At 49.7% G+C, this 15,635-nt stretch overlaps 1 protein-coding gene across 1 annotated transcript in view; it reads left to right on the top strand.

Annotated features, from left to right (window-relative positions):
• The first annotated feature begins 355 nt into the window (after positions 1–355).
• The window catches only part of MYOM2 (myomesin 2), a 71,878-nt gene continuing 56,598 nt past the window's right edge, over positions 356–15,635 (top strand). Inside the window, exons 1-8 of the mRNA XM_023517570.1 lie at positions 356–462; positions 2,221–2,373; positions 4,733–4,735; positions 6,692–6,830; positions 6,932–7,089; positions 8,141–8,233; positions 14,770–14,858; positions 14,935–14,985. Of these exons, the coding sequence (XP_023373338.1) occupies positions 356–462; positions 2,221–2,373; positions 4,733–4,735; positions 6,692–6,830; positions 6,932–7,089; positions 8,141–8,233; positions 14,770–14,858; positions 14,935–14,985 (793 nt within the window). The remainder of the gene's footprint in view (positions 463–2,220; positions 2,374–4,732; positions 4,736–6,691; positions 6,831–6,931; positions 7,090–8,140; positions 8,234–14,769; positions 14,859–14,934; positions 14,986–15,635) is intronic.

Below are 15,635 nucleotides of genomic sequence, written 5' to 3'. Positions count from 1 at the left end.
ATTTTTTGGTTGCAGCCATCATTGTTGTTTGGCAGGTCCGGGCTGGATTCGAATCCGCCACCTTAGGTGTATGTGGCTGGCGCCTTAGCCGCTTGAACCACAGGCGCCGAGCCCCAACCTTCCAATTTTTATGGAGGAAAATGAAACAATAAAATTGGGTCCTCCCAGGGAAGTTAACAGGGTTCCCGGCTCCCAGTGTACGCCCACTTCCACCTAGGGAATCTTTGCTTCATCTTTCTCCTCCCAAATGGGTCTTATTCGTCTGAGTCAGTGGGAAATGCGAGTGTGGATTGCAGAGCTGGCTGCACGTGGGAAGGCTCAGCCTGAATGTGGCTGTGTTTGCAGGTGCACCAAGATGTCCCTGGTGGCGCTCCCCTTCTACCAAAAGAGACACAGACACTTGGATCAGTCATATCGAAACACTCGAGCAAGGTACCTGCTGGATGAATACGCTTCAAAAAGGTGAGTTGACAAGCGCCGACCAGACTGGCAGAGCTGTGGTTCTGAGGTCCAGTGTTAAGCTCTGTCCTGGGCCCTGAGGAGGCACAGGGCTGGCAGGAGTCTGAGAACAGGGTGGCAATGTCCCCTGCACCCACATACTGTTGTATTCCCGGCATCTGAGAGAAGGATGGACCCCACTTCAGGTATAATTAGGTAATGGAAATTTATTGATAATTTGATACACCTGCAGGGGGCTCTTGTGGTGGGCCAACAGGAAGCTTCGAATAGCGGGGGAGAAGGATTTGATACCATTATTCTGCATAGTCATGGTGGCTAGCACGCTAGTGCAATACAGAAGCCAATCATAGCAGTTAAAATGGGGTCACAGGGTGGGGGTACATATTGATTCATACATCATAAGATATATCACCAGTACATTACTTCATGGTCATAAGATGGGGCAGGTCATAGGGGTTTACACAATTCAGGATGGAAGTACATGGTAACCTAGACATTAACTCATAGTTCAGGGGTACAAATTGGGTAACACCGGGGCTTAATTTGGAATCAACCCCTCCCTTCCTCAACCCCCCTCTGCATACTTCCTCAATTTCAGGCTGTTTCTCTACTCTTGAGAGGGCAGGAACTAAAAGGCTTAGGAGGGGTTTCTTTTTCTAGGGTAGGGGGCTTGTTCCCTACTGGTCTTAGGGAGGGGGTCAAGGGCTGGGGGCTTGGTTATTACAATACCACAGCAGCGGAGGAGCCACATGCTGTCCCGGCCCAGCACGGTCCATGGGGTTCCTTGAACGGCTGCACCCTACACAGAGATGGGAATGGCGGCCATTCCAAGCACGAACACGGTGATTTTACTCATCTCACATGCCTTCTAGACCCAGGGCTGAAAACGCACCAGAGACAGAGCAGTGAGAAGGAACGCAGGGGAAAGAATGCTGGCAGAGAAGGTGGCCTGGGCGCCGGGTTGAATAATGATTCTGCCTGGTTAACAGTGGGCATGTAATATGTGCTTCTATTCCCTGCCTGTGTGCTGGCACCTGACTGGGGTTCCCCCAGTTTCCAGAGGTCACCTGTGGCTCCTGCCACGCTGACACTGCTGTGTGGCCGCGTATTTCAGGTTTAACTTGTGATGGTGGTGAGGAGCTGCAGAGACCGTGGCAGCCTGAGCCTGCCCCGTGTCACCAGCACCCTATATTTAGAAACACTCTGGGCACTAGTATTAGTTGCCCTCCCTGAAATAAACAAAGCCAAACATTTGCAGCCCCTCCCAGCAGCCTCAGGGAGCTTCAAACCCCTTAAGATATATATAATCTTGGCCCTGGGCCAAAAGGACCTGGGAAGCTCTCCCAGGCTCTGAAGGGCAGTGGCTCTGGCCACAGTGGGCTTCTCAGGATGGTGCATGTGGGAGTGGGTGGACACGGACATACAGGGTTCGGGCTTGTTCATGTACAAGGGTACATGTGTGTGCTCACTGATGTATGTGTGTGTATAGAGACGTGTGCCTGTGTGTGCGCACCTGTAGGCATGCAGTCCCTGCATCTGTGCATTCATCTGTGTCCATGTGCCTGTGTGCACAAACATGTGCGTGTGGTGGGTGTGTGCACCTGCAGGTAGGTGCATGGGTGTAAGCACATGTGCACACACATGTGAGCGTGTTCTGTGTGTTGCAGGCATAGAGGGTGTGAGTGTGAGGACTGTGATGTGTGTTAGGATACATTTTCATCGTTTTCCACACATCTTTTCATTGTTTCACGGTTCATCAAGACGAACTTCGACCCACTCGTCTTCCCTGAAGTCCCTTTCTCAGCGGTCATCTTCACATAGAGCTTCCAGCCAGACGTCAAAGGGAGCAACCACGTGCAGGATCTGTGCGAAACGCCTGAGTGAGCTGGAGGAGGAGCAGCATGAACACAAGAGGTGCCTGTGGCTCCCGTGCGCTGGGGCTGGGAGCCAGGGGTGGGAGCTGGGGGGGCACCGGGCCACAGCCACGTGCAAGGATCATGACAATGCTGCTCCTCTCCACCACGGGCCCCCCTTCCACCACTGTCATCTCACCTAACACTGGCAGTCTCCCACACCCCTTCGCAGGGGAGAATGCTGCCAGCCAGAGTGCTCGTGGCCCCTGTCCAGGGCTCGCCCCTCTCGTGTGGCAGAGCTGGGATGTGATCTCAGGTCTCTATGTCTCTTTGAACCAAACTCACCATCTTTCCTGTAGAGCAGAATAATCACCCCTGAAAACCTCAAGACCGACAGTTCGGGGTGAACTTTGGATTTCCACTTCTAGCTTCACTAGTATTCCAGAGCAGCAAGGAAGGGCTGAGACCAAGGTCACCTTCCGAAGAGGGAGCCAGGGTTTTCAACAGTTGTCCGTGTGGAAACTGAAGAGTCGAGGAGGGATTCTATAAATTATCATACTTTACATTTCAGTGGAGTCAGCTCATGAGGGTGAAATGTCATAGCAATGAGATGGAGTAATAATAATGTCAGTCTCGAAATTATTTCCAGATGACAGAGAAACAGGTGATGATGTTACTTTGATCTTTTAAGGACAAAATTAACAATTAAATATTTGTGAATGTTTTATTTTATACCTGCTATATTTTCCCCTTTCATCTCCCCTTACTATCTCTTACGATCTCTAGGAAATTCTGTCAGGATCTCCAAAACACTTAGAAACTGGAGGAAAAAGGAGATTTGGGAAAACTTCATTTTGAAAGTTGCATTAGGGTGATGTAATTTGTTTAATAGAAACAATGTGTAGCTGAAAAGATTCACCCTTAGTTTTAAGAATTTGAATTATTTTTCAAATGCATTAGAAAGTAAATGAATTTTATTACGAAGATTTGTTTTGTAAAAGATCTATTCAAAATGTGGACATTAAAGCAACTTGGATTTTTATGTATTGGATTATTTTTAACAGGGCTCTCCTACCTATATTTAACTGGCACCAGTAGTAGGAGATTTGAGTCGAACCACTTTATCTTTGCCAACTGCAAGTGGTGTGATCTTGACTGTACTGCACAAATGTTTCATCCTCCAATTTCCCCACTGGTGAAGCAGTAGCTTGGGTGGACGGGGAGTGGTTACTGTAGTTCATACAGCTTTAGCAAGAGTGACTTTTCTGACAGCCCTGCTGCTGAAAATCTCCTAAAATACACAAGACTCTTGAAATAGCAAATCTGACTCTCGTCAGATGCTATCCCCTGTTGTAAGTGTCCCAGAGACAGGTGCCATGCTGAGGCCTGTGCCAGCGTGGAGCTGAGCCCACTTGGGTCTGGAATTAGGTATTCTTTTGAAGCCTCATAGGATTTTATTCTCCTAGCCCATGTGCATATCTTCCACCCAAAAGATCTTTTTGAAGTAAGTTCTTCCCTCCTTTTAAAGCAAGTGTAAATCTCTGGGGACTTCTATGCATTGGGTCAGAGTTAATTGAGTTTTATTTTAATGTCTGCTTTGTTTCTGCCAAGAACCAAGAGGGACCAAGCGAGTGAGATGGGTGGTTAAGTGAATTTTTGCTTTTACTGCTGTAATTCCGTACTCCTCACTAGCTTCAAGAGTTATTGCAAGCACTTGGTTATCTCTTCCCTCCCATGGCAGACGTTAGTTTAATGCACTGAACAAATCAGTCCTTTGTGAAGGATGAAATCGTGCTCATTGGCTTGAGTCACTGCTGATGTACTCTTGAAAAATAAACACCGAAGAGACAGGAGTGTGCTCTGAGAGTCTCCGCAGTCCTTCGGAGGTTATGGCCAATCAGAAACGTCCCTTGGACGCCTTCCCTTCAGCCTGAGTGAATCTCATGGGCTGTCCATCCTGGGATTGTCCTTTAGGGTAAGAGTGTGATGAATGACTTAATTCTGCTTGAGAGGGCTGGAGTCATCATCAGCCAATCATAGGATGGTAAGAATAGTTTCTCAATGTTCCATTTTGGGACTGGGGGAAAGGAATTCCAGAGATGGGATATTTATTCAGAATGAGTATTTGGAGATGGTGGCAAGACTGACCTGAAACTAAGCCGAGCCTTTGGTGATTCAAATATAAAGATGCGTGGAAATGCTTACGGCTTCCGCGGAGGACATCTGATCCTCAGCTCATCCCAGCAGTTTGGAGCATAAGCGGAGACTCATCCTTCCTATCCCTGTAATTGAGTGGGATTTACTACAAGTAAGAAGGCTCAGTCCCTGCAGGACTTCTGGAGATGTGTGGTTCTTTCCTGTGCACCTGTTTCCAGAGCTTCTCCTCTGCATCTGGCACTGGGGTGTAAAGCGGAACCCAGTAGGTTTGGATTGGGTGTCACAGGACGGGGCTGGGGTCTTCCAGCCTGCCCATGTGTGGGCCCCACACTGAGGCGTGCTCTCTGTAGGAAAACACGGCCCTGCGGAGGAGATCCAGGCGCAGGGTCATGATTCACGATTTGAGCCAGGGGACAGTATCTGAGGGAACAATCTTACTGCCCAAAACAGGATAAGCAGGAGTTAGTTGGTCAGGAGTGGGAGGAAGTCCACGCCAGGCAGAGGGTGTGCAGACAGGTAGGGCATGCCGAGATTGTCCCCCAGAGCCCCAGTATGTCTGGCAGGGCTGGGCAGTGCTGGGAAGACTGTGGAGTCCTCAGCAGTGAGGAGGAAGGTGAGTCAGCTCTGGCTTCATGGTGTGGATTTCACACTTCACAATCCCACCATATTCCTATATGAAGAGGTTGCAGATGATTCTAGAATTCTAACCTGAAGCTTACCAAGTGCCCAACATCAAATCTGGGTTTCACTGGCTGTTTGGGAAGCGCTGGCCGTGGGGCTATGGTCAGGGCCCCAGCTGCCCCTGGAGAACATCCCAGCGTCTCCGGCTCCCTCTGGCTGGCGTTCTTCGTTATGGAGGGCGGGGACCGGGAAGAGCAGCCTGTCTGGTGCACCAGCCTGCTGCCGCAGACCATGGCTGTGTGGCTGCCTCTCCCACAAGCCTCCCTTCCTTCCAGGCAATTCTGAACGCTCTTCCTGAGCCCCACCCTCCGCTGACCCCCTGACCCAATCTTGGCTGAGGAATGTTCATTAGGCATTTGCTGTGTACAGTGATCTGGGGAACACAAGGATGAGAAGTAGCCAACCCTTGTCTTAGGGAGGTTAAAACATACACAAAAGGAAATAAAAAGTGGCTTGGAGATTCAAGGGGCAGGGCGGGGTTTAGGAATGGCTTGATGGGACAGGTGGCTTTTGAGATAAGCCTTGAAGGACAAGATGGAATTTGGACAGGGAGGGCTCAGAGGGAGGCTTTTCTCCATAGTGGGTGGAACACCAGCAGCGTAATGGAAGAGCACGCATCCTGGGTTTGGCGGGACCTCGACTGGGGGTTGGAAAGTGTCTCAGACATGAGAACAGCCTGGCCTGGCAGTACTGGGTGTCCCTTGTAGGGTTCCTGGAGATGCATGTGGACCATGATGAATGTGTACCTTATTTCTTGGCCTTACAGACTAGAGATACTGAATCCTTTTTATATTTTTAGAATATAGGCTTATTTCTTACCTGAATCTGTTAATGTGAAAGGCTTTCACTCAGTCTTAAATTTGCTCAGGTTCCCCAGGAAAACAAAGGGTGTTTATCTGCTGCTGTGCAGAGTAAACCTCACAGGGGCTCCCCATCCTCCTAAAGTGTTGCATCACGGCGGAACCCACTTGGAAAGAACCTCCAGCCCAGCTGTACCCAACCGTTTGAGGCTCAGAACCCTGAGGCAGCCAAATCCTTTATTTTCTAAATCCACAAAGGTAAAGTGATGGGAGCTGCTCTGTGCAGGAGGATGAGCCAAGTGTCTGGTTTTAAGGAGACCCAGAGGAATTTCCTGACGCCAAGTCTGGTGCTTGTCAGTCACGATCTGCCACACACAGGGGCCCCTTTTTCTGCGTGGCCGGCCTGAGATGGGTGTGCTGTCCGCAGGTGGCCTCTCTCACGCTGCTCTAAAGCACCGCTGCAGCCTCTGTGATTCCGTAACTGTGCACACACTCACCAGTAAAAGAAAGTTTGTTTTATTTGAAAAATCACATCCAGGTATTTCATGTGTGGTATTAACTTCTTCATGTACAGTGTTAAGACCCCAAAATATACTCTTAACAGAAAGGTAAAACTAAGCAGAAATAGCATTCCCCCTATTAGCTTCCAGAACCCACTTAAATCCCAGAAGAGGGAGGGTCTGGCCATCCACACTCCGCGGCTGCGTGGCCTGAGAATAACTTGCTTCTTGTCTCCTGCAGGTACCAGTCCCTGGAGGCCGCCTATGGCGAGGCCAAGCGCCAGCGCTTCCTCAAGGAGCTGGCCCAGATGGAAGACAGTGTGTACCTGGCACGTTCCCAGGCTCAGGAAAAGCTGGACAAATACGCCCTTCAGGAGATGGTAGGGGAGCCTCGTCTCTGGGATGTGCGGGTGAAGTGGTGCCCTGTCGGTCTGCATGGTGCTGTCTGGGGACCTACGCTGACTGTCCTTGCGTCCGGCAGGTGGAGGACAGGCTGTCCTGGGAGCGGCCCTCTTTTGCAGAACGGATGCGCAGGGCCCCGGAGATCCTGGTGCGGCTGAGGTCACACACCGTCTGGGAGAGGATGTCTGTGAAGCTGTGCTTCACCGTGCAGGGGTTCCCCACACCTGTGGTGCAGTGGTGAGGGGCCTGCCCCAGGGGCTGGAAGGAGGATTCAGGCGGGGGTGGGGGAGGAGGGTGTGCACCACGCCGCTACTGGCTGCTGTGCTCCAGGGGCTACGTGGCAAGCCTGTCTGTAAAAACTCACCAGATCCCCTGTTTCCAATAGTACACAGTTGCTTTCATCTCAGCAGCATTGGTTCAACTGATTTTTCAGAAGATTCTTATTTAAAAGTCGGTTCCCTGAAATGACCCATCTTTACACGCTTGGCTCTCATCCATTTTACATTTGTGATCTTGGGAAAGCTCCTCAGTGGGAGCCTTGAACTTGAAACTGTGGGACTGTAGTGCAGTGGCTCCTTGAACTTTGTGATGACTAAGAATTCAACTTGGCGCCCACAGACCTCTCTGTCTCAGTGTCTCCTGATGTGTATGCATCTCTGTGTCTACACACGTTCTCTTATCTGCATGTGGGCTGGAGCCCTGCAGCTCACACTGTGGCCGTCTGGGTCAAGACTGGCTAGGTCGGTGTGGTCTTGTCCCTGGGTGGATGGTGAGGCTGGCATTCTCCTGCCTGTATAATGCCCCTGGTGCAGCCCTGCTGTGCTGTCATCTAAGTAGACTACCCTGGGGCTAACATCACTTTATTTTACTATTTTTATGGAATCATATCTTCTGATTTTTTCACAAAGTTCAAGCCCACTTTCAGGTGACCACAGGCTGAGGATTGCCCTGCATTGGAATTATGCAAGTGCTGCTCTCTTCTTAAAAACCCAAACCAAGGGTGGTACCTGTGGCTCAAAGGAGTAGGGTGCTGGCCCCATATACTGGAGGTGGCGAGTTCAAACCTGGCCCCGGCCAAAAACTGCAAAACAAACAAACAAACAAACAAAAAATCAAACCAAGTTAGGCTCCAGCTCTCTGCCCGTCATCCTGTCCAGCCTATGGCATGAAGGGACCCCAGAAATGGGTCAGGGTTGCATCAGAGGGGCTGCACCCAGGAGGTCGGGGTAAATCCACAAACAAGGAGAACATCTACCTTTAAACTAAAATCCGTGTTTCCTTCATTTAGGTATAAAGACGGCAGCCTGATCTGCCAGGCGGCTGAGCCAGGGAAGTATCGCATCGAGAGCAACTATGGCGTGCACACACTGGAGATCAACAGGTAGGCCCCAGGAGAAAGAGAGGGAGGCCACTGCCACCCACCATGGCCACGTCCCTGCTCCACTCGGCTTCTGAGACCTTCCCTAGTCACTGCAATGTTGCTAAAAGCTGCCTTTGTTTACTCTTGGTGTCTGGCCAGAGGAAGCCAACTTCTGGGAGTAAAAAGCTCCGTGTAATACTCAAGTCACATCTGCAATTACAGAGGCGCTCAGTGGGACTTGTATTCATCTTTAGTTATATTTTGAGTGTTACAATTTTAATATAGTTTTTCCTTTCTTAAAGCATGAGTGCGTTTTTGGCACCCTCTGTATATACGTGTATGTTTATACGTATTATACGATGCGTGGTGAGCGTGTGCGGTTGGTTATACCAAACCCCTTCTAAGAAAAGGTGAGCAGTATTAGTAAAGGTAATCTAGAAGATAAGTGAGACAGTCCAGTATGTGACGTTACTGATTTTGTTGTGACTAACAGTAAAGCGGTGGCTGCGTCCTCACTGGGCTCAGTTTCTTTAGAGGTAGACGTGCCCGTTGATCCCAGAGGGAACTTAGAGGGGTGCCAGCTGCAGGACACCAGACTTTGTCATTTCCTCCCTCTTCCCCCCAGGTGCGTGCTTTTAATGAAAGTTTTTTTTTTCCTAAAAAGCTTCGAGCTTTAGCTTGAATAGGGGCCAGGCTGCTACCCCTGGGGAGCCCACATGTGCAGTAAGACTGGGGGTCCAGGGGGAGCTGCAGGGAGCCGAGGGGACAGGAGGCCCTATGCCCGTGGGTAGATGAGAGGCAGAGGCTGGGCTCTGGGGCTCCTGCTGCAGCTCAGGAGAGACCACTGGGGCTTGGAAAGGGAGGGGTAGTGTGGTTGGGGAGGAGGGGCTGGAGCAGCAAGTCTGAGGTAGGCCAGCAGGACTGGGTGCTAGTGGGTGACAGTCACGGACGTTCCAGAGCTGAGAAGGGCAGGAGGGGCGGGGGGACAGGGGCTTCTTGAGGGGGTGTTAAAGTCCCCTGAGGGGGGAAGGGGTCTCCTGAAGGGCATAGGCATCCTCTGAGAGAGGCAGGGGTCTTTTGAGGGGGCAGGGGTCTCCTGAGAGGGTAGGGGAGGGCACAGGACTCAGGAAGAGTTGGGGCTCCTCACCCTACACTCCGAATGCCTGTGGACTCTCTCTGTGCTTTTTAGAGAGTAACTTTCTCTCTTTGAATTTCCAGAATTTGTGGGAATCTTAACATGTAAAATTCTGTAACATCTAGAAAAGGAATAAACACCTGCCCTGTCTGGGAGAGCACACGCATTTTCAGGGATGCCTGTCTCCGAATCTGTGCTGTTGCTGCTTGGGGTGAGAGGTCAGCTGCAGTCAGAGAGCAGCTTGTCTCCAGGCTGTATTGTAGTAACTGGCTTAAAAAGAAAACATTTCCCTCTCTCAAGTATGAAAAATGTCTTCTTCACATTAGTGCCACAATTCTTAAATTTTACATTGGGAATAATTTGGGCTTCAAACGGAGTGAACTGATACACCAATAAAGTTGAGGAACATGGCGTGGAATACCAAGATTCAGAAATCCAGACTCCTTGGATAGACTTGGACTTCGCATAAGTATTTTGCAGATTTGGGAAAAGGGAATTCCAAACTTTTCTGCCAGTATTCTTATCTGTTTGGGGAAGCTTGAAGCAGTGGAAATGTTAATATTCTTCAGGAAAAGAGCAATGAGAAAAGCCCACGAATGACGCTGGCTCAGCTGTTCATACCAGACTGCTGAGCTGCGGGTCATCTGAGCCTGGCCATTTAAGTGGTGTGGGCAGCCGCTTCCCCTTCTCATGGCTCAGGGACCAGCCTTTCCTTCTGTTACACGAGTGACATTTGCTCTTCTGAATGTTCTTTGGCAGCTACAGATGAATTCTTAAAGTGCCGAAAAGGAAACTTACCCCTTGGTACCATTTAAATTTAAATGTACAATTGACACTATTTCATGCGTTCGTAAGATTTTCTCTCGGGACTCATAATGTGTGTCCTATTTCTTCAAAGAATTTTTATATTGTTCTTACATTCATATAAAAGTGTTTAGAACAATCTATCTGGATTGTATTAGTAATGGCCCTGCTTCCCACTCCTGGCAGAATGATTTTAGAGCTAAACTTTTCCTGTACTTTATTTTGTAGATCCTGCTATTTAATCTTTGATTTGAGTTAAATTATAAATGTGATGTCATCACCACCATCACCACTTACAATCCGGGGACACGGCCTCCCCCCCCCCAACTACCCACAAGATGTTCACCTACTTAACTTTTTTCACCTTTTTCACCTACTTAACTTTTTATCTGTCCACCTTTAGAGTAGATGGGATTAGATCTGTTACTCCCACACAGTTGTTTTGTGGGCGCTTCAAACTGAGACTGGGATGCAAAAGGGCCCATGGAGGTTCATATAAGTGGACACCAGAGAAAACACTCCCTGTGTGTTCTGGGATCCCGTCCAGACAGAAAACAAATCCCTCCCTTCTTGATCACTGGCTTGCAAGTTCTCACAGCATGAAGTAAAGGTTAGAATTAGCCTCTGTGTGCTGGCCAAGTGCTTTCTCTCCCGCAGCCTTGGAAAGGAGAGGCAGGGTAGAGTCTGAGGGTATGGAATTGCAGAAGGGCCAGAGCTCCCAGGCTCCTGGCGCTCCATGGACAGAACCTTTAATCTGTGTACAGGGCTCCTTCAGAGCAAACCCACCCTCCCTTCTGCTGTCTGTCCTGTCCCTGGGTGATGCTTCAGTCGCCCAGCCACTGGACCAGCAGTGACTTAACATGTGTTTATTTCTCGTCCATGTCTGTGCCCCTGTTCTAACAATTACAAGGTAAAAGGCAGAGATAGCAGGAGACACGAGCGGACTTCGGCCTGTCCCTGCCCACCCGATGGGCACTCCCTCGCTAGGCACGTCCTGCTCTGGGGACTGTGTGTGCAGCCCCAGGGCATCTGTGGGGCTGTGTATTTGTGAGGGTTAGGGGCTTCTGCACAGACAGGTGAAAGCCGTGGACCGTCTCTTCTGAGTAAATGTGCGTCAGCACCATGTTTGCACACGCTGGAGGAGGCCAAACCGCCTGCTCAGGGTCCCGCAGTTTGTACCGCAATTCCCTTCCTCTGGGCACTAAGTGCTAATTGGTCACAGGACAAGCTAATCAGTGCTAATTTGTTAGGTGGTGTTCCCCCTGGCCTGTGATGCCTTAAGTCCATGGGACAGGCTGCTGGCGGGGGGCCTGGGAATCACCCACTTCTCCTTCTTGGAGGCGTAAATACTCCAATTCACCCCTTTCGGGACAGCTTTGTTCTCGCCCGGCCCCACTTCAGCTATGTTCTGCTAAAGCAGTTAATTGCCGTTCTCAGGAATTGAGAACAGGTTGTTTTGCAGGCAAAGAGCAAAAAGGAGAAAGCAGAGAGGATCTTCTTTGAACATCGGGTCCAGTAATTCAGCTCACATAATTTAAATGATATATAAATCAACGTTGTGTTATACAATGATACTGCTCTATTTAATCATTGAGGTTACCCTGTTCGTGTGTAGGTACGCACACTTTAAATGTATCCTAGAAATTTAAAACATATGACATCTGTTTATTGCAAGGTCAGTAGGGGAGAATTATCTGGCTGATGTCCTGGACACACAGATTCGGAACAAGCGCTTGTGCTGGTGGCCACAGCCCTGCAATAGTTTAGACAGCTATTTTCTTCTGGATTTTATTCTCATTTTCTAATATTGGAAAACTCCTAATTCATAAAGATAAGCAGTTGGAACCTTTTTTACCTTGAAATCTCAGAATGTTGTTCAATTAAACAGGCGGCAGAAGAGCCCTTGTCTGAGGCCCCGGCACAAGCAAACCTGCATCCTTGGGGTTTCATGTGTGACTGGCATGTGATGCCTTTGACCATGAACTTGACTACAGTTTAAAAAATTACTAGAACACATATTGAAGAAGGAATTTGCAGCATGTTTGAAAAATCCCATTTGAAAACTGTGAAACGCAGCTTAGAACCACTGAAACTAGATGATACTCAGCAGGGCTTTGGACAGAGGCCTTCAGGAAGATGGGGAAATCCGAGGGGCCCCCCGGGGCAATCTCTGCATGAGAGAGAACTCTGAGAACTCGGTCGGGGGGGTGTGTTAATTAAGTCCTCCCCACTCAGGAATGGGTCCCAGTGGTAACCGGCTGGGCTGTGGAGACAGCCTGCACCCCAGTCCAGTGGTCACTTTCTGTGAACACACACGGATGTGCCCCGTGTGCCCTGCCCTCAGTGGGGTGTCCGTGTTTGCCTTCCAGCCCCTACCCCCAAGTCTAATCACTGTGTGCGCCTGGTGCAGGCTCCAGTCAGGGATTTCCACAGAGCAGTTTACAGAGCACTTTGCTTCTTTCCAACATATCTGGCACTCCGGTGCTTCTGGCCGTGCTGCAGGACGCTGTGGCGATCACTTCTCTAATCCTCTGTCATTGCTGCTGCTGGTGGGGTTGTTCTAGAGGAAGGGGAAGGTTTAGGACTAATCCCAAATAAGAATATCTTCCTGTCTGGGAATGCATTTATGCATATATAATGGTTTTATTTGTTTGGAAGAAATAACACAAGCACAAAGTGAAAAAATAGTTCAAGCAGTGCCCAAGGTTACTGCCACCAAGTAATTCTTCCTCTACCCCAGACCCCAGATCCCAGGCACATTCCTGTGGGCACACGTATGCATGTGTTACAGGTGTAGGTCAGCATAGATTGTCAACGTTTCCCAGTGGAGAAAGTGCCCACATTATGGGGCTTTTATGTGTTTTGCACACACCTTTCCTTTGACCCTGGGGGCACGGCTGCAATTGCAGTGTTTGAAATTTGCCCAGCACAGTCATTCCTAATGAGTTCAGGCTGGAATTGTAATGTAGTTGATGGGCTTTGAAGTTAGACTCTTATTCCTCCAAGGTGAGCTAGAAGATAATGTCCTCAGTTCATAAATCTACCGGCACTCAGCTGTTTCTGTGATTGCTCCCTGGAGCCAAGGCAGTTAAGGAGGTCGCAGACATTGTGGACACTTCCCAGCTGGATTTGAACTTCAGGAGGGGGGCAGGAGTTCTTGGTGGATAGCACAGGTCTCTGAAACCTTCTCTTCCCTTTATTGGAGACACTGTGAAAGTCTTGGTCAAAGAAAATACTTAATCTCCCAGTCGAATAGAGAAGAAAACAAATTTACTAATGACCTCCCCAGAATGGGTTTTGTTTCTGGGGACAATGGCTTCTTCACACATTTAAGAAGTAAGACTTGAGTAACTTTTCCTTTTCTCAGAAGTGGGGTTCTTAGTGTTGTTCCTTGTCCCAGGTTAAGGTTTTTCTTGGGGTCCTCATTTCTTAGAGAAAAGCAGAATTGCAGATTGTGGTGCCCTGCTTACCCTGGTTCTTAATGCATCGGCTTTCTTCGCCTTGAGGTTTATTTCTCAGGGTCCCTGGAAATGTCATATGCAACAGCCGATGTGAAGTAGCCAGTGGAGAGCCAGCGTAGAATAAAAGTGTGGTAGATTCCAGCCCCTCCTTGCGGTTCTCTCTGTCAGCTTTCTGGGGTGGAGGGACAGTTCGTGCCCATGAAGCAAGCGTCCACTTCTGCAGGTGCATGTGGGGAGGTGGGAGAGCTGCATCTCACGCAGGGTCCTTGGCTTTCTTGGGTCCTAGTATTTTCCAGGTGTGAACTGCACTAGTGCTCGGGGTAGGGCCTAAGGCAGACCCTTAGTACATGTCTGAGTGCCAGATCCCCACCTGGGGGTCATGTCACTTTGGGGGTCTGGACATCATCTCTTATTAGCCCGGGAATGCTGGTTGGAACTGTAGAATCTGCTGTCCTAACATGGCATCTATCAGGCAGCATGTTCTCGGCCCGTGCCTCGGAGCCCCTTGCTGGTGTGAGACATGGCTCTTGTTCCTGCCGGCGTTTTGAGGGGTTCTCAGGGCATCATTCTGGGGTTGCTGTCCCAGCAGTGTGTGGGGTGGAGAGCCTCCCCAGCACACTGGGTCAGGGTGTGCCAGGATGTCCTGGGAAATCTCAGAGCCAGCCTGGGGACAACTCCCCTGATCTGGGCCAGGGCTGCTCTGGACGAGCCTTCTGCTCCTGCACACAGCACTGCAGGGCTGTCCCAGGCATGCCCTTGTTGTCTGGCATCAACATGATTCTGCTGGAGGCTGTGGTCACAGAAGCCTGACCACAGACAAGGTCAAAGTAGGGATTCTGTAGTGGTAGAAAAATAGGACCAGAATGGAAGGGAGACATTTCCTGGAAAATGAAAAGAAGGATTTTTGAGAGGGCCAGTACCTCTTTACTCTCCACGCCAAAGCCAACCCATGGTCTGGGCTCCAACGTCCGTCTGTAGCTATGATTAATGCTGGGCACTGCCTTGCCATGCCAGGGACAGAGCTGGCATTGTTCTTGCACCAATCACTCATGAGCGGATCACCTGGACACATGATTTACTTTCGAGGAATGTTTCTGTTCATTCTGGCTCCTGTGCAGAGCCATCCCATAGGCCTTGGTTTGCTTTTTCTCTCCAAGGGCAGACTTTGACGACACCGCAACATACTCAGCAGTGGCTACCAACGCCTACGGCCAGGTGTCGACCAATGCCGCAGTGGTGGTGAGACGTGAGTTCGGGGCCCTCCCGGGGGGTGCCTGAGGCCCCCTCCTCTTCTCTGTGCTCACCCCAGCCTCTTGTCGCAGGGTTCCGAGATGAGGAAGAGCCGTTCCACTCAGTGGTTCTCCCTATTGGATGTAAGTAGACCGTGGGTGGCTTTTCAGTGGCATCGCGTTAAATTTTAGAGATTATTTTCTAAGGGTCACATCTGTTTAAAAATTAAGTTTCAGAAAACTCTCTCATATTTTTCCGGCCGTGCTGGTGCACTGACAGTCTGTTTCCTATAATTCTATGGCCAGGGGGTATTTTTGGACACAGCTGGAATCCAAACGAATCCAAATTCTTGACCTGAAAGCACAGTGTGCATATATTTTGTGTTTCCAGACACCTTTCTTTTTACCCCCCAAGTCTCTTAGTCATTTATAATATACCAGGCCACTTTTGGTCACACTGAGGAGGTACAGCAGATGTTGACTCAGACGCTGCCCAGCCTCTGTCTTCTTTGAAGTTCCTTTTCCTTGAATGTTACTGTGCTCTGCCTCCTGGATCCTCCCCTCTGACACACCCACATGCCTCATTTCCTGTCCAGTCCCCTGCTGTCATAGGGCCTACTGCAGCCCTGTCAGGAGGCCAGGCCCTCTCTGTGCCCCAGCTGGCTTTGCACTAGAAGGCCACAGCCCTGGGTGACACACACCAGGTAAGAGCAGCCAAGGTCCCCAAGCCAGGGCATCCTGAGGACCATAATGTGATGGATATATTTTCAATGTGGCTTGTTTGTGGTTTGGGA

The sequence above is a fragment of the Otolemur garnettii genome, unplaced genomic scaffold, assembly GCF_000181295.1.
Source record: "Otolemur garnettii isolate 467f Iridium unplaced genomic scaffold, OtoGar3 scaffold00114, whole genome shotgun sequence".
Taxonomy (NCBI): domain Eukaryota; kingdom Metazoa; phylum Chordata; class Mammalia; order Primates; family Galagidae; genus Otolemur; species Otolemur garnettii.
The sequence above is the reverse complement of the archived record's forward strand: the minus strand, read 5'-3'. Positions and strand labels throughout refer to the sequence as shown.